This window comes from Rhinopithecus roxellana, chromosome 12, assembly GCF_007565055.1.
Source record: "Rhinopithecus roxellana isolate Shanxi Qingling chromosome 12, ASM756505v1, whole genome shotgun sequence".
Lineage (NCBI taxonomy): Eukaryota > Metazoa > Chordata > Mammalia > Primates > Cercopithecidae > Rhinopithecus > Rhinopithecus roxellana.
Genome location: NC_044560.1, coordinates 112091255 through 112113848, shown reverse-complemented (window position 1 = coordinate 112113848; position 22594 = coordinate 112091255). Strand labels below are relative to the sequence as shown.

Sequence of the window (22594 nt, the reverse complement as noted above, 5' to 3'; positions counted from 1 at the left end):
TCCAGCTGGTGTCCAGGGCAGAGCTACCCCTTTCCTGGCCCTACCCCTCCCCGTGACCCCAATCCTCCGCCAACCGCTCAAAGGATCCTTGTTCTCCATCCAGCCCCCAGACAAAAGTCCCTCTGTCTAAGAAGGCGGAATTGAGGGGAGGGGGCACCCCCAACTGGGACCATGGGGGAGCCTGCACAGACCCCATCCGGAAGGAATGCCTGGAGGAGGAGGAGCAGGAGATGGGGGAGGAAAAGGGGAGGGAGTCTTGTACAATGCAGAGGGCCTTATCTGGACTAGGAGGCAGCCGCCCCCACCAGCGCCCACTCTGTAGACCCGGGCATCTGGCTCCTAGCACCCACGGAAAGAGCTTGCCTAGGAAACTCCAGCCTGGTGCCTGGGAGCCAGTTCTCATTCTCCCCAGGGGAGGGAGCAGGTTATGACCAGGACTAAGGTCCCAGAGTCCCCACCCTGACCCCTCCCTGCTGTTCCAGCCACTCCCTCATATCTACCCCTGCCCCATCTCCTGACTTTGGTCATGCCAGCGTCTTCTGATAACCCTGAAACTGTACCTGCAGCAAGCTGTGGCCTGGAAGGGGACTTTAAGTCCCCCACAATTGCCAGCAATCCTTCCACCAGGCAAAACACATCACCTAAGGGAAAGAAGTCAGGTCGGAACACCAACACATCACTTCCCTGCATGGCCCTGCAGGCTCTGCTGTTTAAAGACCCCAGAACCTTCCCCATTCAGGGTCCTCTCCTGGGTACAGAAGATTGGAGAGAGCTCCTCCCTTAATTCCAGGGACCGAGTTCCAGCCCATCCAATTCTCCGTCTCACCTGAGGCTGCTGTGGCCCTGGTGACCCCAGGGAGCAACGTGCTGCCCATGGCTGGGGAGGGGGTGAAGCTGTCCCTTTAAGAGCAGGAACGGAGCCCCTGGGCCTTAGGGCATCTGACTTGTTTTCTACCTGCCCAGGTTTGCTCAGGGCGTGGCAGCTTCGGATAAAGGCAGGACTCCACCTCGCAGCCCTGATTTCTCCCGGAACCTCTGCTCAGCCTGGTGAACCACACAGGTGAGCAGTTGGGGCCCCCTTCCTCCAAGCCCTCCTTGGCTCTGCCCCTAAATGAGGGAGTATCTACCTGCCCACTGACCCTGCCACATAGAAGCTCTGCTGTTAAAGAGCCTAAAATCTTTTGAAATGTTTTTCTGGAGCCAGGAGATAGGAGAAAGTCCCTTCCCCTAATGTCCCTTTCCCCACCATTCTCCTCTCAGGGACTGGTTGAGCTGGCTGGGGTGAGGGCAGGACCGGTAAGTGTGGTTGGGGTGTCTGGGAAGACTGATGTCTGCATGGATTAGGGGTATCTGGGTTGGGGATATCTGGGTAGAAAAGAGGGGAGTGCCTGAGTAGGTAGGGGTATCTAAGTGGACCAGGAGTGCGTAGATGGACTGCAGACATCTGTGTGGATGAGGAGTGCTAGGTGCACTCGGGGTGTCCAGGCACTGAGGGATGTGGATTCTGGAGACCTCCAGGAAAAGAGGACAGAGCTGTTGGGGGAAGGTTGTAAATGTGGAGTTGCTTGGGAGATTTCAGGAGCACAGAGGGGGCAGGATCTTTCTGCCCGCCCCTGAATATGAGACATTTCTCCTACGGTATGGAGGAATAGAGGGGATAGCAGAGGACAGGTGGGGCAAACAGTCCTCAGGCCAGTCTTGGGACCTGGTGGCCAGGAAGGATCAGGGCAGGTAGACAGAGCATCAGCTGCAGGGCTGCCTTCCTCTCTTACCTGCCCACCAACCACATTGGTTTGGGAGCAGTCCAGGGCCTCTTCAGCAACAGGCTGAATGGGGAATGTGAGGGCAGACCCAGCTCCCGGCTCCCTGCAGCCTCCAGAAACGTGGGGCTGGACATTGTTTTGCAGAAGCTGGGGCTGGGGCAAGGCGAATACTATCTGTTAGTCTTGGCTGGATGACATCATGGGAAGGGGGAATAGTGGGGCCCTGCAGGCCAGAGGTGGCTTGGAGGAGCCCCTGGAAAGAGGCTTAAGAGGTGAGACTCAACAGCCACAGCGACAGAGCATAGGGCTTTAAGATGAATTTGCAGGGGTTACAGGATTATAACTGCAATGTGTGCTAATAATAGTGCCCCCTACATTAAGCTGCAGAGATTGAGCGAATAAGTGGGAAGCTAAGAAAATGCCCCCGTGGGGTAGACACTCAATAAGCATCTGCTGCTATTACCGGTACTCATATGGCTATGGGTGACAGCCTCAGACCACAGGCAGTCCACCTACAACCTGTGCCCCTACCCACCATGCCATCCTGCCCACCCACCCACACCAGCTCCCCCAACCCCCAACACTTTTGGGGATCCTAAACACTTCCTGGGTCTCAGTAATGCTCCCCAAAGTCTCAGGCTTTCTTCCCACAAAAAAAAAAAAAAAAAAAAGGAAAAGAAATGGATGCTCAACCTGAAATTGTGAGTTCAGCATGTGGAATTAACTGGGAAGCTGAGAGGATTCCCAGGCCCTGGGGTGTGTAGGCAGAGGGAGGAGTCTGTGCCAACCTGCAGGGACCACCCGCACCGTTGGTTGTGGGCACCACCCTCTTTCAGCATTTTTGTTGTCCATGAAATTGCTGGGGGGTTAAGTGAGTGAGAACACACCAAGGTCAGTGTGCACCCCAGGGCAAGGTGGAGGAAGTACCAGCTCTCGCTATCAAGATTATAACTAGACCAGGTGCGGTGGCTCACACCTGTAATCCCAGCACTTAGGGAGGCCCGGGTGGGTGGATCACCTGAGGTCAGGACTTCGAGACCAACCTGGGCAACATGGTGAAATCCTGTCTCTACCAAAAATACAAAAATTAGCCGAGCATGGTGGCACACATCTGTAGTCTCAGCTACTCGGGAGGCTGAGGCAGGAGAATCATTTGAACCCAGGAGGCAGAAGTTGCAGTGAACTGAGATTGTGCCATTGCACTCTAGCCTGGGTGACAGAGTGAAACTCCGCCTCAAAAAAAAGAGAAAAAATAAAAACAATTATGATAACTATGCACTCAGCATTTGGGCAGGAACAGGGCAGGGGAGGGCATGCTTGGAGGCTCGGGCTTGGTGCAGCCTTGCAGGCTGGGAGGGCAGGACTGATGCCAGGTCAGGAAGGAGAGAGGAACAAGTTCCTTATGCTGAGCAGGTCTACCTGGGAAAGAAAGTGCTCTGCGGGGCCTAGGGTAGGGTCAGGGGCTGGGCTGGGGACTCAGGCTAGGCAGAGCCAGGGCTGGGACCGGGAAGGGCATGGGTGAGGGATGAGTGGCGGGAGGTTCTGGGGAACAGAGATGGAGCTAGGGCTGCAGCCAGACTGAGTTTGTCCTCCTCTACCCCCAGTCCCAGCCTCAAGTCAATTGCTCCACACACCCCGCCCTGAGCAGCTTGAAGAACCTGCTCAGTCCGCAGTCTGAAGTCTGCAATGTCCTGGCAGGGCCAGGCAGGCTCTGAGCCGTCTATGGAGACACTCCCGGGAAGCGGGCCTCCTGCCACCTGGCTCCCAACACCTGGCTTCCCCAAACACCCCAAGGCCCTGACAGTCCTTAGTTAGGAGCAGCTGCTGGGGAGCCAGGCCTGGCTTAAATCCTGCTTCCTGGCTAGGGCACCTAGTTTCGCCTCCCAGAGCCTCAGTTTCCCCATCTGTCCAATGAGGACAACAGCGGGCAGTGGTGCCTTCATTTGGTTGCGGGGCGATTCACAGAAAGCCTGAAGTCCATGTCCAGTGAGTTATTATGGCTCCTCCCGCGTCAGGCCCGAGTTTCACCCAGTCCCCACTCCACGGCGCAGCCGCGGCTTATCTCTCAGCCCAGCGAGATGCCAGCCTTCCTGCCCTGGGTGAACTGCGCACCCTGCAGGGAGGAGGGTTGGGGAGCCATAGGCACAGGGCCAGCCTCCCGGTGGCTCTGCTAAGGCCGGACCTCCTGCCACCCCTCTAGGCCAGTGCTCTGACATGCAGAAGGTGACCCTGGGCCTGCTTGTGTTCCTGGCAGGTGAGTACCAATCCCCCAACTGCCTTTTTCTCTGGATCCCCTGGATGGGAGGCTGCCAAGCCTCTGTCTCTCTCCTGTGCTTTTCTACCGCCCCAGGGAAGGTGGTAAATGTTAGAACAGCATCTCCTTGAGGGTAAGTAAAGTCAAACTAGTGATTGCCAGGGATACACAAGAAGAGCTGGCTCGCACAGCTGGAAAGTCACCATCTTCCCCATTCTCTCGCTCTTTCTTTCTTTTTTTTTTGAAAGGGAGTCTCTGTCACTCAGGCTGGAGTGCAATGGTGCAATCACAGTTCACTACAGCCTTAAACTCCTGGGGTCAAGCAATTTTACTCTCTTAGCCTTATACAGCTAGAACTCTAGGCACACACCACCAAGCCCAGCTCATTTTTAAATATTTTGCAGAGACAAGGTCTCACTGTATTGCCCAAGCTGATCTCAAACTCCTGGCTGAGTTTGATCCTCCCACCTCAGCCTTCCAAAGTGCTGGGATTACAGGCACGAGCCACACTGCACTGGCTATTAAACATAAATTAAATAACGGAAAAAAAAAACATAAATAGCAGAAGCTAGAATACAATGAAATTACACCTTCAAAGCACTGAAAAAAGATAACTGCCCGGCCAGTTCTCTTGTAAATTTTCTAAAATCTTCAAGTAGAAGGCTCGGCTCAGTGCAACTGCATCTTTAACTTCCAAACACTTTTCCCCTTTTTTCTTTCTTTCTTTCTTTTTTTTTTTTTTTTTTGAGACAGAGTCTCGCTCTGTTGCCTAGGCTGGAGTGCAGTGGCATGAACGCAGCTTACTGCAACCTCCACCTCCCGGGTTCAAGTGATTCTCCTGCCTCAGCCTCCCAAGGAGTTGGGATTACAGGCATGTGCCCCCACGCCTGGTTAACTTTTACATTTTTAGAAGAGACAGGGTTTCACCATATTAGCCAGGCTGGTCTCGAACTCCTGACTTCAAGTGACCCTCCTGCCTCGGCCTCCCAAAGTGTTGGGATTACAGGCCTAAGCCACTGTGCCTAGGCCCCTTTTAACTTTTTCACCGCAGCCTTGACCTCCCAGGCTCAAGGAATCCTTCCATGTCTGCCTCCCAAAGCTCTGGGATTATAGGCACACTTTTTATCCATCACATAGGGCAAGACTAGTATTCCCTGCAGGGTAGTGATCTAAAATTACATTTTCAATAAAGTCTATTTCAGTGTATAATAGTGAGTCATTTTCAATGATGTGCAAACACCAGACCACGTGGGTGTGGACATGGTGGAAGCGGGAGGATGGGCTTTGAGCATGATCGGACTTGGGGAAACAGGAATCTGGGAACTGAAACCATCTGTCATCTTGACCAGGAAAGTCCCCTGCTGCTGCAGAAGGCATGGATTAACCACGTGTCTGAAACACGAGACCAAACAGTGGCCAAAACCCTCCTAGATTAGAACCAATTTCAGGTGGCAGAATGCTGGCGTGACTCGGAGGTGTGGGGCTGAGTGGGCGAGTTCACATTTCCATGATGGGATACGAGGGGATGAGGTGGCTGCTCAGTGACAGGACCCCTGTCCCTCAGGGGACCCTTTCCCAAGGCCCCTGAAACTCCACGGGCCCTGCCCAAGGGCTTGGCTGAGGCCAGCATCGCCATCTCCCCTCCTTCCCCTCTTCTCCCACCAGGCTTGCCTGTCCTGGACGCCAACGACCCAGAAGGTGAGTCAGACTGGACTCTTACCTGTCCCACCCCCAAATTCTCCCCTGGGTGGGAGCGGGGCCTGCATCCTGGCTATGATCCTGGATTCATGATGTTTTTTCTTTCCTTGCAGATAAAAACAGTCCTTTCTACTATGGTGAGAGCCTGTGCCCCCATTCCCCTCCCCACAACCCCGCATACTGCTTGGGGCCAAGGGTTCCCACACAGGATTGGGTGAGGGTCTGATGTGAGCGTCACAGGACAAAGATAGGAAGGGACTAAGATGGGAGCACTGAAGAGTCCATACAGCGGATTAAAGGAACTAGAGGCAGCAACCTGGCCTTTGGGAAGGTTCTATTCCAGCAAGATAGTTAGATACACGCAGGAGGTGAGGACAGTTTGCAGGAAGCCATTGTTTGGTTCAAATCAACTGCTAGGAGAAGTGTTGACTTGAGAAAACTTCCTGGAGGTGGTGAGCTGTTCGGTCAAAACCCTCATCTGGCCTCCAGGTTCCGATGACCTGCTCCCTACTCCCCGCTCTGCCCTCACCTCCTCCACACTCCTCACTCCTTCTGCTCCAAGCCTCTTGGAGGCATACTTGGAGGCACACCGCAGGCATACTGCCAGCCTCAGACCTCTGCACTTGCTGGTTCCTCTGCCTGGAACACTTCCTTCCATAGAACCACATGGCTCCCTCCCTTCCCTCTGCTCAAATGCAGCTCCCTAAGAGGCCTTCCCTGACAACTCCCTCTAAAAGAGCTGCCCTCTGACTTTTTATTTAGAGATAGGTCTCACACTGTTGCCCACGCTGGAGTGCTGTGGCGTAATCATAGCTCACTGCAGCCTCAAATTCCTGGGCTCAAGCGATCCTCCTGCCTCAGCCTCCTGAATAGCTGGGACTGCAGGCATGCACCACCATACTTGGCTAATTTTTGTATACTTTGTAGAGATGGGGGTCTCACTATGTTGCACAGGCTGGTCTAGAACTCCTAAACTCCTGAAGTCCCAAAGCTCTGGGATTATATTAGGTTGGTTCAAAAGTAACTGTGGTTTTTGCAACCGCTTTTAATGGCAAAATGCATTTTTTTTTTTTTTTTTTGAGGCAGAATTTTGCTCTTTCACCCAGAGTGTGACTGGCTGGAGTGCAATGGCGCAATCTTGGCAGTCTTGGCTCACTGCAACCTCTGCCTCCCGGGTTCATGATTCTCCTGCCTCAGCCTGCCGAGTAACTGAGATTACGGGCGCCTGCCACCACGCCTGGCTAATTTTTGTATTTTTAGTGGAGACCGGGTTTCATCATGTTGGCCAGGCTGGTCTGGAACTCCTGATCCCAGGTGATCTGCCCATCTCGGCCTCCCAAAGTTCTGGGATATCAGGCGTGAGCCACTGTGCCTAGCCAAAAACGCAATTACTTTTGCACCAACCTAATAGGTGTCAGCCACTATGCCCAGCCTGCCCTCTGACTTTCCATCTCCCACCCTGCTTATTTTTCTTCAGACCACTTATCTCTGCCTGATCCTGCATGACAGATCTTGTTTGCTGGTGTGTGAACTAGAATGTGAGCACTTGGGGTTTTGTCTGTTTTCTTACGGCGGTGTCCCCGGCACCCTGCGGATCCTAGATGCTCCATATGTATTTGTCAAGAGGATGAGGGGACGGATGGAGAGGACATAGCCTGGCACTGAGGCTCCCTCCACTTTCCTCCTAGACTGGCACAGCCTCCAGGTTGGCGGGCTCATCTGCGCTGGGGTTCTGTGCGCCATGGGCATCATCATTGCCATGAGTGAGTGAAGGAGTTGGGGGGAGCAGGCGGGCCAGGGTTGGGGCTCCCCTCCCCTGACCACTCAGCTCTCCCCAACAGGTGGAAAATGCAAATGTAAGTTCGGCCAGAAGCCCAGGTAAGATGCTGTTCCGGCATGCCCGCCTCAGGCTGGCTGGATGCTTTTCAGGGTGAAAGGGCTAACTCTCCCAGCAGGAGAGGCCTCCGGGCTCTGCCCTGCAGAGTGCCTGCCGCTAAAATTTCCAGGTTCATTGTTTCTAGCTGGTAATCCCCAGAGGGCCCCAAATCCTGAAATGCTTTGGCCCCTGGGATTGCACAACCCCAAGTTTGTTTCCCCCAAGTGGAAAACAGCCAGGAAGACATGTCTGGGCAGGCTAAGAACCCTCTACCCAGAGGGAGAGGGCAAATGGGGGTGGACACGGATCTCACCACTTTTGTCTCCTTAGTCACCATCCAGGGGAGACTCCACCTCTCATCACCCCAGGTAAAGATGGGGCAGCATGGGGCTGAGGGGAACACGGAAGTGGTGTGTGTGTGCGCGCGCGCGTGCACATGCACACTGGAAAGAAAACTCAATCCACCCTCACAAACGGATCCCGTCACCTCCCCCAGGCTCAGCCCATAACTGATGAAGACGAACCAGCTGAAATTGGGTGGAGGACCGTTCTCTGTCCCCAGGTCCTGTCTCTGCACAGAAACTTGAACTCCAGGATGGACTTCTCCCACATCTGCTGGGACTCCCTTGCACTGCAGGGCCTCATCTCACCTCCCGCAGGAGGGTCTCTTTGTTCAATTTTTTTTTTTTAATCTAAAATGATTGTGCCTCTGCCCAAGCAGCCTGGACTTCCTATATGTACACTGGGGTGGGGCTTGGGGCACCATGAGAAGGTCGGCATGCCCTGGAGGCTGACACAGAGGCTGGCGCTGAGCCTGCTTGTTGGGAAAAGCCCACAGGCCTGTTCCCTTGTGGTTTGGGGCATGGCACAGGCCCGCCCTCTGCCTCCTCAGCCATGGGAACCTTATATGCAATTTGGGATTTACTAGTAGCCAAAGGAATGAGAGAGCTCTAACCAGATGGAACACTGGAACATTCCAGTGGACCCTGGACCATTCCAGGAAAACTGGAATATAGGATCGTCCTACCATGATGGAAAGGTTCAGACAGTTTATAACAGTGAGACTCCTGTGACCCTTTCATTCACCCCCAGACCTCAGTTTATTCCAAGATCTTTCCAAATACCTAAATGTCCCTGCAAGCCCGTTAAATAATTCCCTATGCTACCCTTAATGACATACAGTGACCACATAGTGTGAGAATTTCCAACAAGCCTCAAACTCCCTTGAGCCTCCCCAATACTTAATAAGGCATCCAAAATGTTCCCGTGAACTACCCCACAAAATGCCTAAAACTCAAAACACCCAAAAATATCTCCTTCAATGTCCTGAAACATGAACCCAAATAGAGACCCACAATAAACTCGTGACTTGTCCCCTCATCATGCCGTTTTATCCCTCAAACATCCGCTGAGTTCCTCGATAACCACCAACCCACACTCAGAGACCATGAGCTGCGAAAACGCCTCCCTGGGACCTGGGCCGCTCTTAGCACTGCTCCAGGGACACCATCCCCACCCTGTGCCGTTCACAGGACATCCTCTCCCAAGCATCCACAACACTGGGCGGGCAGGGTGCACAGCGCATTTATTGAGCTCGGACTCTTCTTGTCCTTGCCTCCGTCGCCCATCCAGGAGGCACCGGGCTCCCCGCGACACCTCCCGCTGTCCCTCCCTGTGCCCCGCGCACGCGCAAGAGGCGCAAGAGGGACAGCGCGCCTGGCGGCCGCACGCATGCGCACAAGCAGCAAAGGGGAACCCGCCCAGGGCTGAGTTGGCTTTGAGGTTGGTGCTTTTCCAGGAAAGCGATTGGCTGCATGGAGTTTAGAATGGGAAAGGAATGCCATCGACCCCTCAGTGCTTTCAGAGGGACCAGCGGGGGTGGGAGCGGGTTGAGAGGGGGCTTCCGGAGCTCATGGAGCTCTGCAGGTGATCTCCACCTCGACTCCATGCAGTGCACCAGCCTGCACCCCCAGGTTGCCTTTGATGGGGAATCTGCCCCAGCCGAGATGTCCAGATGTTGCTTTAGACCTGAAGGGCAGCTCGGGAGGTCCAATAGGCTGGGACCCTCTGTCACCCCATGGGTGCAGATCCTTTAAGAAGTGGGCTTAAGGCCTAGACATGTGGCTGATGAATGTGGCCCATAGTCAGCAGCTCACAGGCGGCCATCACCCCAAGTGGGGCCAGGAGCCAGACAAGGGGCCGTCCCGGGGCCCCAGCCATGCCCAGAGTCCCATTGGTGGTGTCAGGCACTGAGGTCAATCTCGTGATGCTGGTAGATCTGTGTGGGGCCCTTAAAGCAAGCAGCAAAGAGGAAGCGTCTGCCGGCCATAGTGATGTGGGCGAAGGCACGGGGGGCCACCAGGGCCGGGGGCCCCAGCTCCTGCAGTGGCTCCAGGAGCCCCTTGTCAGGCTCAAGACGGAGGACCTGACTGAAGGCAAAGTCGCTGCCCAGGATGGCCAGCTGGTCCCTGGCGATGAGCAGTGGCTGGAAGACGTGGGCACCGCGCGAGGGAAGTTGCTGCAGCAGGCGAAACATGGAGCCGTCCCAGCGCATGACCTGTGGGGGTGTGGCCAGTGAGGGCCTGGGGTCCTGGGTGTCTCTGGGGGCCCTGGAACAGCTTGGAAGCTGAAGCTTGTCCGTCCCGAAACTCCCATAGCTTTCTTATCTTCCTAAAGGTCACCACTCAGCTGTTCGGTCACACACACGGAGTTGTTCTGAGCCCTTCTCTTGCCCTCACACCCCACACAGAAGCACTCAGCCATGGACTCTGTCAGTTTCACCTTCTGTAGTTGTACATTTCTCCCACCACCTTTGGCCGAACTCCATCCCCTCCCGACTGGACCATCCTGGTAACCTCTTCCCTGGTCTCTAGGCTCCTCTCCCTGCTCCCCCAGTCTCTTCCCCACCCAGAGACCTTGTGAACACCTAAGTCAGATCAGGGCCCTTCCAGGCTCAGAACCCTCCCTTGCCTGCACCTCACTCCAGAAACAGAGTGGGCAGGGCTTAACTCCAGCATCAGCCTTGGGGGCTCAGTGTCAGGGTGGGGACAGGTGTGGCTCTGGTGAAGTCTGGAATGCATCTGAGTCACAGATCCAGCATCTGGGGGTAGAATCAGGATGTTGGGGCCAGCGTCAGTGTTGGGGACTGGGGAGTGGTTCAGGGTCAGTCAGCCTTGAGGGGGTCAGAGTCTTGGCATCGATGTGGGGTGGGGTCCTGGTTCAAAGGTCAGCATGTGAGGCTAGGTTAGAGTTTAGAGGCTTAGTATACAAGATTGGGTCGGTGCTGAAAAGCCAGCCCTCAATAAGAGTCAGCTATAGCGTCAGGCCTGGCTGTGCATCCCCCGCCCCCAGGCCCAGCCTCACCATGGAGTCCCCAATGTAGCGTGTGAGGCACAGGAACACGTCCCCACCAGCCTGGAAGTGGCGTGTGGCATAGACATCCTCGGCCTCAGGAATGTCTGTGCGTCTCTCGAAACGGCCACCGGTCCAGTGGAAGAGCACGGGCCGCTGCGAAGCCGAGGCCAGCAGCAGATGGGGCCGGCCGTCCAGTTCCAGGGCCTCAGCGTCCGTGTCCCTGTGCCAGGCGTGCAGACTCTGGTGCGGGTAAAAGCCGGGCCCGTCGCGGCACAGCAGCGTGGTGCTGCCTGCCTTGGAGGCGTCGGCCACCACGAAGCAGGGCTGCCCTTCCAGCCACAGGAGCTCGGCGTCATTGGGCCGCAGCAGCCGCCGCGGGGCCAGGGTCTGCGTTGGGGCCAAGCGCAGGCCGGGACTGGGCCTGGCCCACAGCTGTGAGCCCCCCCATAGGCGCGCAGCCAGCACGAAGAGGCTCGGGCCCAGCACCAGTGGCTTGCAGGACACCACGGAGGGCGCTGTGGGGAGGTGGGGAGGCAGGTCAGGCCCGCCAGGCAGGCTGCTGGACAGGCAGAAGGACGGGGAGGGGGCTCACCGGGCAGCTCTTCCTCGGGCCGAAAGCGCTGCAGGCTGTAGTCCCAGGAGAGGATCAGGCAGCGGCCGGCGAAGGGCTGTGCCAGCATAATGTGAGGCTCCCCTTGGTAGGAGAAGGGCTCTACGCTCAGGGCCGACTCCCCCACCGTCTGGAACCAGGACAGCTCTGCGGATGGAGGACAGAGTCAGGCAGGCCTCAGGACACCCAGGGTCCTCATTGCTGAGCCTCAGTTTGCCTACATCTCTGAAATGGGGGCCATTCATGTACTCCTCTCATAGGGACATAGAACTGGAATCTTGATCTGTAGATGTTTGTTTGGTTTGTGGGGGGGGCGGGGGTGGATTTTGTTTTGTTTTGAGATAGAGTCCCACTGTGTCTCCCAGGCTGGAGTGCAGTGGCACAATCACAGCTCAGTGCAGCCTCCACCTTCCAGGCTCAAGTGATCCTCCTGCCTCAGCCTCTTGAGCTGCTGAGACTACAGGTGTGTGCTACCACGCCTGGCTAATTTTTTATTTTTTTGCAGAGATGGCATCTTGGTATGTTGCCCGGGCTGGTCTGGAATTCCTGGGTTCAAGAGATCCTCCTGCCGGGCGCGGTGGCTCAAGCCTGTAATCCCAGCACTTTGGGAGGCCGAGACGGGTGGATCACGAGGTCAGGAGATCGAGACCATCCTGGCTAACACGGTGAAACCCCGTCTCTACTAAAAAATACAAAAAACTAGCTGGGCGACGAGGCGGGCACCTGTAGTCACAGCTACTTGGGAGGCTGAGGCAGGAGAATGGCGTGAACCCGGGAGGCGGAGCTGGCAGTGAGCTGAGATCCGACCACTGCACTCCAGCCTGGGTGGCAGAGCGAGACTCCGTCTAAAAAAAAAAAAAAAAAAAAAAAAAAAAAAAAAAAAAAAAAAGAGATCCTCCTGCCTTGACCTCCCAAACTGATGGGATTACAGACATGAGCCACATCCATCTCCTGGGTTCAAACAATTCTACTTCTTCAGCCTCCCGAATAGCTGGAATTACAGGCACCCGCCACCATGCCCAGCTAATTTTTGTATTATTAGTAGAGACGGGGTTTCACCATGTTGGCCAGTTTTGTCTCAAACTCCTGACCTCATGATCCGCCCACCTCCGCCTCCTGAAGTGCTGGGATTACAGGCGTGAGCCATTGTGCCTGGCCCATAAGCCTTATTTTCTAAGCTGTGTGGCATCACCAAATAATCCCTTAGAAAAAGCATCTCGATTACTTCATTTAACTTCACAACATCCCTATGAGGTACATTCTGTTATGAGCTCCCCTTCGCAGATGAGAAAACGAAGGCTAAGTGGCACAGGCAGCCAGTTATCCAACAAAGCCCATCCTTCCCACCTTCCAGGAGAGAGGATTGGAATTGGTCACTAGGCCGCCCAGCTAGAGTCTGCATTATCCTGGGACCCCCATTCACCGCCCTCCCTGAAAGTTAGATGTGGCTCTTTTGAGACCGAGTGACCAATGGAACGAGGGCAGATGTGATGAGTGTAATGAGCCACCACACCTGGAAAGAGCTTGTCCCGACTTGGTCTCCTTTCCTACCACGTGGGTGTGCCACAACCTGGTTTCCAGCATGAAAGCAAGGACGATGCCCAGGGGCTGCCCCACGCACCTGGACAGCTCACTCCAGATCCCTCTGTCCTTAATTCATGGTATTTTGAGAGTTTGTGACAACGGGTTGGCTTTCATGGTCACTGGGGCACCAAGGCTGCTCTGCCTATTAGTGGGGGAGCTGGGCAGTTGACTCCAGGCTGTAATATTTCACTTTGTGTGCCAGGCCCTGTTTCCAGGTGCCAGCGTTGAAGTAATGAACCAAACTACATACAATGCCCACCTAAAGGGCAAATTTTTTTTTTTTTGAGATGAAGTCTCGCTCTGTTGCCCAGGCTGGAGTGCAGTGGTGCGATCTCAGCTCACTGCAACCTCTGCCTCCCAGGTTCAAGCAATTCTCCTGCCTCAACCTCCTGAGTAGTTGGGATTACAGGTGACTGCCACCACGCCCGGCTAGTTTTTGCATTTTTAGTAGAGACGGGGTTTCACCGTGTTGGTCAGGCTGGTCTCAAACCCCTGACCTCGTGATCCACCCACCTCAGCCTCCCAAAGTGCTGGGATTACAGGCATGAGCCACTGCACCCGGCCCGGACAAATCTTTTTTAAATGGCTATCAAATCACCTCTTGCTCAAAACTCTCAGCCGAGAGTGGTGGCTCACACCTGTAATCCCCACACTTTGGGAAGCCAAGGCGGATGGATCAGTAGAGCCCAGGAGTTCAAGAGCAGCCTGGACAACATGGTGAAAACCCCATCTCTGCAAAAAATTACAAAAAATTAGCAGGGCATGGTGGTGGCACACCTGTAGCCCCAGCCACCAAGGAAGCTGAGGCAGGAGGATTACCCGAGCCTGGGGAGGTCGAGGCCTCAGTGAGCCATGATTGTACCACCGCACTCCATCCTGGGTGACAGAGTGAGACCCTGTTTCAAATAAACAAACAAACACAAAAAAAATTTCCATTCTTCCCATGGCCCAGAATAAAGTCTACTGTCCTCTCTGTGGCTTCCAAAATCCATAGTTGTCCCTCCACTCACTACCCCGAGCCACACCTGCCTTCTTTTGATCTTCAAACAGGGCACACTCTATGCTGCCTCAGGGCCACTGGCCAGGCTGTTCCCTCTCTCTGAAGAGCCCTTCCCTCTGTTCCTCACTTAGCCACATCCAGACCTAACGTCCCCACTTGAGAGAAGCCTTCTCTGACTCCCAAAGGAATCCTCATTCTGTCATCACTCCCTGTAGTTATCACAATGTATAGCACACATTTATTTGTGCAGTGTTTGTTAAATGTCTGTCTCCCCAAATTCCCAGGACTGTAAGTCCCATAGGCCAGGGCTGAGGCCCCAACCACAGTGACCATCACCTCTCACAGGGCTGGACACTGAGTGGACTTCAGTGAATGTTTGTTGGATAACTTGAGTGAAGAGGGACTCCCTAAGTTAAATCCTCTTCTTCTATGTGTCCCATGGACCAAAAACATGCCTTTCTTACACTTAGAATCATAATAATTATATGTTGATAATAATCATACATGTATGTTGTTGTGGGGGAAAGGAAGAGAGATCAGACTGTTACTGTGTCTGTGTAGAAAAAGGAAGACATAAGAAACTCCATTTTGATTTGTACTAAGAAAAATTCTGCTTAGAGATGCTGTTAGTCTGTAAACTTAGCCCCAACCCTGTGCTCACAGAAACATGTGCTGTATCGACTCAAGGTTTAATGAATTTAGGGCTATGCAAGATGTGCTTTGTTAAAAATGTGTTTGCAGGCAGTATGCTTGGTAGAAGTCATCACCATTCTCCGTTCTCCGTTACCCAGGGACACAATGCACTGCAGAAGGCCGCATGGACCTCTGCCCAAGAAAGCCTGGGTATTGTCCAGGGTTTCCCCGCACTGAGACAGCCTAAGATATGGCTTCGTGGGAAGGGAAAGACCTGACCATCCCCCAGCCCGACACCCGTAAAGGGTCTGTGCTGAGGGGGATCAGTGAAAGAGGAAGGACTCTTTGCAGCTGAGATAAGACGAAGGCATCTGTCTCCTGCTCGTCCCTGGGAATGGAATGTCCCGGTGTAAAACCCGATCGTACATTCTATTTACTGAGATAGGAGAAAACCACCTTATGGCTGGAGGTGAGACATGCTGGCGGCAATACTGCTCTGCTACTCTTTACTGCACTGAGATGTTTGTGTAAAGTTAAAAATAAATCTGGCCTACGTGCACATCCAAGCACAGCACCTTTCCTTAAACTTATTTATGACACAGAGTCCTTTGCTCACATGTTTTCCTGCTGAGCCTCTCTGCACCATTACCCTTAGTCCTGCCACATCCCCCTCACTGAGATAGTAGAGATAGTGATCAATAAATACGGAGGGAACTCAGGGACCAGTGCCAGTGCAGGTCCTCACTTGCTCAGCGCCAGTCCCCTGGGCCCACTTTTCTTCCTCTATACTTCGTCTCTGTGTCTTATTTCTTTTCTTAGTCTCTGGTCTCCACCTTGTGAGAAATACCCACAGGTGTGGAGGGGCAGGCCCCCTTCATATTGTTATGGATAATAATAATTATTGTTGTTGTTATTGTATTCATAGCATCTGTGGCTGGGTGCGGTGGCACATGCTTGTAATCCTAGCACTTTGGGAGGCTGAGGTGGGAAGATCACTTGAAGCCAGAAGTTCAAGACCAGCCTGGGCAATGTAGCATGACCCTATCTCTACAAAAAAGTTTTTTAAACAAAATGAGCCAGGCACTGTAGCATATGCCTGTAGTCCCAGCTATTTGGCAGGCTGAGGCAGGAGGATCACTTGAGCCCAGGAGTTTGAGGCTGCAGTGAGCTATGATGGCACCATTGCACTCCAGCCTGGGTGAGAGAATGAGACCCCAACTCGTAGAAAAGAAAAGCATCTGTGTAAAGACCCTTCAGGCTTAAACTCCTTCAGGAAGCCCTTCCTGTCCCCCTAGATCTGTGTGGCCCTGGCCCTGACTCTGGACTCCCTCAGCTCCCACAGTTTCCCCCATCCCTGCCCTGACCCCTCTGGCTGGGCCTCCCCATCCTGCCCAGATAGTTCCTGGGCTGTCCTGTATGGGCCTGCATTTCTCTGGACATTGAACTCTTTGAGGGCGAGACCCAGGGCTGGCCTCACCATTCTGTGCTCTCTGCACCACCCAGTATCTCAAAAGGCAACAAAATCTATTTATAGAAAAGGCGAGTCAATGTAAACGAGGTGACATTGCATCTGCAGTTCTTAGCGTGACACTTGGCACTTAACGAAGACTTTTTAAAGTGGTTGCTTTTAGGTTAACAAGGGTGAACGTTTGTAAGGGCCTCCTGTCCCAGGCCTGGCGCCAAATGCCGAACACGTGAAGACGTATCATTGAATCCCCACGGCACTCCTATATCACTGTTTATTACCCCCACTTTACAGATGAGAAAACTGGGGCTCAGGAAGGCAGGGCTGCTTGCTCAGGGTCTTCCCATGCCGGGAAAAGGCACGGCAGGGAGTGAGGCGAGCCCCTTGGCCCTGGCAGCCATTCCCCTAGATCCCCCACCTCCCACCCCATCGGGAAAGCCCCCCACCTATGGCTCTGCACTTGAAGGTCTCGGGGTCGAGGTGGCGGAGCTGCATATGGCTCAGGGCGGCGGGGCCCGCACAGGCGCCGGTCCCCACGCTGGCGTTCACGGTGGGCATCCACTGCAGGAGCCAGAGGACGCGGCAGTCACACTGGAACGGATTCCCACGGAGGTCCCTGGGGCAAGAGGCCGGGGAGGGGCTGCGACCCCGCTTCCACACCCTGGGGGCCATGCTCCTGCCTGACCCCAGGCAAGTGTCCCCAGAGATGGGGCTCCATAGTGGTAAGAAAGATACATAAGAACGACTGCAGCCAAATGCATGCACGCCAACCAGAAGTGGGCATGGATGCCCCCCATGACACAAACATTCCCCAACCCCCACATTCCCAGCCCCCATGAGCCTCACACGTGAGTAAGGGTCTCCAGGCCTCGGAACAGGAACCTGGGGAGGGCCTCCAGATGGTTATTGGCCAGGCTTCTGGTGGAGGAAGAGAAGGCACCGTCAGCAGCCACGAGGATACCCTGTGTCCCCTGGGGGGTGGCGTGTGGGTGCCTTTCACGGAGAGCTGGGGCAGTGGAGGCACGCACAGGTGTGTAAGCGAGCGAAGTCCTCTGAGGGCATTCTTAGAGATGGAGCCAATCTCATTGTCCTCGATGAAGCTGTGGAGGGAAGCTGGGGTCAGGGGGAGGCCCACTGAGCTTCAGGGAACGCACCCCATGAAAGTCATAGGCCCACTGGAAGGTGCTGAATTCTCTTCCAATACCATGGACAATCCCAAGGAAAGCCTCTCAAAAGCCTCTCCTTGCCAAAGTCTCAGCCGTCAATTCTAGAAGCCATGAAACTGGCCCCATAGTCAATGCCAGTTTCACTGTGAACATTGCCCTGCCGCCACCAGCACAATCACCATCACCAGTGCTAACACCCAAATCACCACCAATACCCCCAGCACCATTAGGAATGATCAACAGCAATGCCAGCATCCCCAACACCCATGTCTTTATCACCATCATCAATCCCAGGACCAATAACTGCCATTATCCCCAACACCATACCCTGCCACCACCATCACCACCACCAGTGCTAGCACCCACACCACCACATTACCTCCAGCATTATCCGTAATGACCAACCCAATGCCAGCATCCCCAACACCCATGTCTGTGTTACCATTATCAAACCCAGGACCAATAACTGCTGTTATCCCCAACGTTATACCTTGCCACTATCATCACCAACACTAGCATCATTGTCACCAATAACAACGTCACCACCCACTCCCGTCAACACCAACACCAATATAATCATTACCAAACTCCACACCAACAACACCGGTAATTATCACCAACAACACAACATTCATGATCAAAACCAAAAAGATTGCCACCCTCATCTCCAATGTGTACTATCACACACATCAGCATGAGCACCACCAACACTGCCAACACCAACAACCTCTCCCTTATACCCAAGACGCACACATTCGCCCACCACCAGTACTACCACTGCCAGCATTTCCATAAATACTAACACCTTCACCATCATCAGCAACCCAGTACCAACAACATTGCCATTCATACCAACCCCAACATCCTACCCACAGCCATCACCAGCGTCAACACCAATACTGTAATGGTCCACCCCACAACATTGATAATGATCACAGACACAAGCCCCAAGAACTTCATCATCAATTTCATCCAGAGCATCATCACCACTGGAGCTACCATTTTTACCAACATCATCCCCACTCCATCATCACCAATAATGTCACCAACCCCACGTCAACAGCAGCAACAGGGTCATCACCACTGCCATTATCATCAACGCCATGACCAACATAAACGCCAACACTGTCATGCTGTCACTGCCACCGCCGCCACCATCACCACCACTACCCAATCCCACAGTATCACCACCACTACCTAATTCAGAGTTATTTCCTGGTCATTTGAAAAGTGTCTTGACTCTGACTTCTTTACACCCTCCCTGGGCTCCCATGAGTCAGGTAGAACCAGAACCAGGCTCTGGTTATCTGGGCTCTTTGTAGATCTTGAAGCAGAGAAATGAGGTGATAATCAACACTGATAAGCAACATTAACACCAGCCCTGAGAACTTTGACAGTATCATCCAAATCATCATCACCACTGGGTTCACCATTTTTATCAACATCATCCCACCATGATGTCCAAACACCTTCTCCTCAGGGCCACAGCTCCCATCTCCCCCTACTCTGGGAGCCCCAGAAGGGTCCTTCTTTCTCCCAGGCCCACCTGCCTCCATCCCCTGGCCTCACTCACAGGTACTGCAGGTGGGACAGGCCCGCAAACGCATCGTCCTCAATCACGGAGAAAGAGTTGGAGGTGAAGAGGCTGGCAAGGGGGCAAGAAAAAAATTTTCCTGGAGTTGCGGGCTCCATCTGACATTTTAACCCTGGCCTCCACCCTAAGCCCACACAGGCATGGGCACACAGGTGTGAGTATGTGCATGGACACAAATGCTTTTGCACGCACGTGTGCACACACCCCCACATATGTGCATGAACACCCACCTAACATCTGTGTGAGCATGTATTCCCATATATGTGCATGACCGCCCACTACCTTGCGCTGGTTGTCGGCCCAGCCAGGCCCCACTCACAGCAGGTGCAGAGACGGGATTCTCAGGAAGCTGCCGGCTTTCAGCTGGGTGACTCCAGTCCTGACGAATGAGCTGGGGATGTGGGCAGTGGTAGGTGAGGGGGATACCACAGCAATGCTCCAGTCCCAAACCAGAGCCTTTTGCCATCCAGGAGACCCCAGCGTGCCACCGTGACTCTGGGTGTGTCTCCCCTCCATGCCAGAGGCAGGCATTTGCCCTCCTGGCTTGACAAGAACCCTGACAGCACTCAACCCTCCTCCTGGGCCCCAAATGCTGTTTCTGCCCTCTGAGGTTTCCCTCTGCTCCCTCCCAGACGCCAGCACCCCTCTTCATGGCATCCTGACAGCCTTTGCTGCCCATCTCCTGAGATCCTGATGGGCCCCTGTTTCCCTGGGGACTCGGCACCACATCCCAACCTCTGGGGTCCCAGGACTTCCATCCCCACCTTTGGGTGTGCAGAGGGCTGGACACTCACAGTGACAGCAGGTTTGGAGAGAAGCTGACGGGCAGGTCCGGGGATCCCTCACACAGGGCGCTGTCTTTGGAGCAGGAACAGCGCAAGGGACACTTTCCCTTTGGGGGCCTCCAGGCCACCACCACCCCCGCCCCGGCCAGCAGCAGCAGCAGAATGCCTGCCCCTCCCATGCCCCCACCCCCGCACTGAGGCACCCGCTTCTCCCAGCCCACCCAGCTCAGCCCCGGCCACTATGTCTCCTCCTCCACCAGGCCGCCCTCCATCCGCCTGCTGGCACCCTTGGCCCTGGCTTCTCTCTCCTCTTCTCCGTCTTTCCTTCAGTCGGCCTTCCTCCCTGTTCGTATCTCTTTGGTGTCTAATTTTCTGTTTCTCTTTCTCCCTGTCTTTCTGTCTCTGTATTTCTGACTCTGCGTGTTAGTCCGTTTCTATTTCTGTCTTTGTCTCTCTTTCTGTGTGTTTCTCTTTTTCTGTGTTGCTGTCAGTCTTTCAGGCTTTAGGTAGCTGTCTGTCTGTTGGCCTCTATGTGTGTGAGCGTATGTGAGTGTGTGTGTCCTGCTGCCTGGTGTCTTGATTTCTTGTCTCCTTCCCCCCCTTCCAGCTCCCTGCCTGTAATTTCTTTGCCTCCTCCCACGTCCCTTCTCCCTGAAGGTTTGGGAAAGGGGTTCGCTGGACACCGGGTGCACCCGGCAGAGTAGGGTGGGAAGGAGGAGGGGGTCAGAGGCCATGAGAAGGTCGGCCTTGGGGAAGGGACTGGGCAGCCCCACAGGAGGGGGAGGGGCCACCAGGGCTGGAGCCGTCCCACCACTCACACCAGCCCCCTCCCCAGATTCCCCACTCAACCCTATTGAGGGAGCAGGAGGACGATGTCACCAGGGTGGGGACCGGATGGCTCTGCAGACTGGAGCGGGGTGGGAAGAAAGGCCCCTGGGGGCTGGGGACATCCCTTCCTGGCCACTCTCCGCCAGCCCCCTCCCCTGGCTCCAGGAGGGTGTGTTGGGCGCTGTCAGTGGGGCCAGTTCAGGTCCAGCTGCTCCCTCTGGTGGTCACACTCGGCAGGACCTCTGCCCTGCCCCGAGCCCACAGCCTCCCTCCCCTACTCTGAAATTAACCCTCGAGTGCCCAACACCCACTGGGGGGGTGGCACCAACCCGAGGACATAATGATGATGATGACAATGATGATGAAGATGATGATGATGGTGAAGAAGATGATGATGATGCCACCCCTTCTTCAGTGTCTACTCTGAGCCTGGCCTTGTCTTAAAAGCTCATCTATTAACTCATTCTGATCTTGCCAAAGCCCTCTGAGGTTGGTGCTGTTATCACCACCACTTTACAGCTGGAGGAAGTGGAGACAGAGGTCAGGGGACCTGAACTCTACGTTACCCAGCTGAGGGCACAGCCAGGATTCAAACCCAGGCATCCAGCTCCAGGGCCGCTCCAGGTTATTTTGCATTCTTTCTTTGGAGATGAGAGTTCATGGATAGATGGATAATTGGTTGTTTTAATCTGGACTAAGCTTTCAGTCATTTGGATAGATTCTGTCCACTAAATCAGAAAAATAAGTAAGTGACACTTGTTAGCTAACATGAAATAGTAGCAATGTTTATACTCACTCAGCCTTCACAGCCACCCTGTGAGATGGGCAGTACTGCTATCCCTGCTTTACAGATGGGGAAACTAAGGCACAGGGAAGTTATGTGATTAGTTTCCTGGCTCTGGTCAGCTTTAAACCTAACCCCTAGGTTGTACCACCTCATCACCTGAGGACGAGACTCACCCTGTGATTGAGGAATGCATGCAGGCTCTCACACTGACGCCCACACCCAGAAGCCTCGTTGGAGGATAAGGGGGCTTAACAGCTTGGAGGTCATGCAGATCTGGGTTGCAGGCCCAGTCCTGTGTGGCCTCAGTTTTCCCATCTGTAAAATGGGGACAATCGTGGCACCCACTTCCCAGTTGTGGAGAGGACTCAGGTGATGGAGGCAACTCATCCTTTTGGGGTTCAGCACAAGGTGGGCATCCCTCAGTGGTCGGCAGGCTTGGGGGTGGGCTCCGGATCCAGTTCCTAGTGGAGTAGACCCCAGCAGCTTGTGGTTTGAGCCAGGCCCTTCAGCTCTTTGTTTCCTCTACTGACTATCGGGTATGATAAACAAAGTCCCTGAAAGTGAAGTTGGAGAGCTGAGTGCCAGGGACACAGAGGGATCGGAACTCACTCTTATAGAGTGCCCAGCCCAGCAGTCCAGTTCACAAGGAGGAGGATGACAAGGACAATAATAATGGGCCAGGCACAGTGGCTCATGTCTGTAATCCCACACTTTGGCAGGCTGAAGTGGGAGGATCGCTTGAGGCCAGGGGTTCAAGACAATATAGTGGGCAACATAGTGAAACCCCGACTGTACAAAAAATAAAAAAATTAGCGAGGCATGGTGTTGCACACCTGTAGTCCCAGCTACTCAGGAAGCTGAGGTGGGAGAATAACTTGAGCCCACGAGTTTGAGGCTACAGTGAGCTATGATCGTGCCATTACACTTCAGCCTGGTTGACAGAGCAAGACCAGGTCTCAAACAAACAAACAAAAAATGAAGTTAATGATAAGACAATGTCAAGTTCAGAGACCTCTGAGCACTGTCCAGGATTATACATGTGATCTTAGTGATTCTTCCATTTCAGAGCATGTGAAAATGAGGCACAGAGCTGCTCAAGTTCACACAACCAGGAGTGCAGTACCCAGGCCTGATTCCTGGGTTTCCCCGTCACCAGGACCTGTAAACCTGGCCTGCCCATGGGGACGCCAGGTGTGT

General features: G+C 54.1%; 2 protein-coding genes across 10 annotated transcripts; one reads left to right on the top strand and one right to left on the bottom strand.

The window, feature by feature from the left end:
• Nucleotides 1–528: 528 nt before the first annotated feature.
• On the top strand, nt 529–8971 carry FXYD3 (FXYD domain containing ion transport regulator 3). 2 transcript variants are annotated; one of them, XM_010369349.2, is made up of 9 exons: nt 529–659; nt 964–1060; nt 3964–4017; nt 5683–5715; nt 5829–5852; nt 7404–7478; nt 7557–7593; nt 7922–7959; nt 8088–8971. In XM_010369349.2, exons 3-9 carry the CDS (start codon nt 3978–3980, stop codon nt 8102–8104), a joined length of 264 nt encoding a protein of 87 aa, XP_010367651.1. In that variant the 5' UTR covers nt 529–659; nt 964–1060; nt 3964–3977; the 3' UTR covers nt 8105–8971. The 2 variants fall into 2 exon arrangements, with proteins under 2 accessions (XP_010367651.1, XP_030769600.1); XM_030913740.1 differs by lacking the exons at nt 529–659; nt 964–1060 and adding exons at nt 1963–2035; nt 3779–3862.
• Nucleotides 8972–9159: 188 nt separating this feature from the next.
• LGI4 (leucine rich repeat LGI family member 4) lies at nt 9160–21781 on the bottom strand. Of its 8 annotated transcripts, none has more exons than XM_030942395.1 (9): nt 21571–21781; nt 19792–19855; nt 19280–19388; nt 18977–19048; nt 17266–17337; nt 17084–17155; nt 16684–16949; nt 10955–11702; nt 9160–10148 (listed from the first exon to the last, which is right to left on the bottom strand). In XM_030942395.1, the coding sequence occupies exons 7-9, from the start codon at nt 16907–16909 to the stop codon at nt 9704–9706; spliced, it is 1419 nt and encodes a 472-aa protein (XP_030798255.1). In that variant the 5' UTR covers nt 16910–16949; nt 17084–17155; nt 17266–17337; nt 18977–19048; nt 19280–19388; nt 19792–19855; nt 21571–21781; the 3' UTR covers nt 9160–9703. The 8 variants fall into 8 exon arrangements, with proteins under 8 accessions (XP_030798255.1, XP_030798254.1, XP_030798253.1 ...); XM_030942394.1 differs by lacking the exon at nt 21571–21781 and adding an exon at nt 20632–20773; XM_030942393.1 differs by lacking the exon at nt 21571–21781 and adding an exon at nt 20004–20597.
• Between the last annotated feature and the right edge of the window lie 813 nt (nt 21782–22594).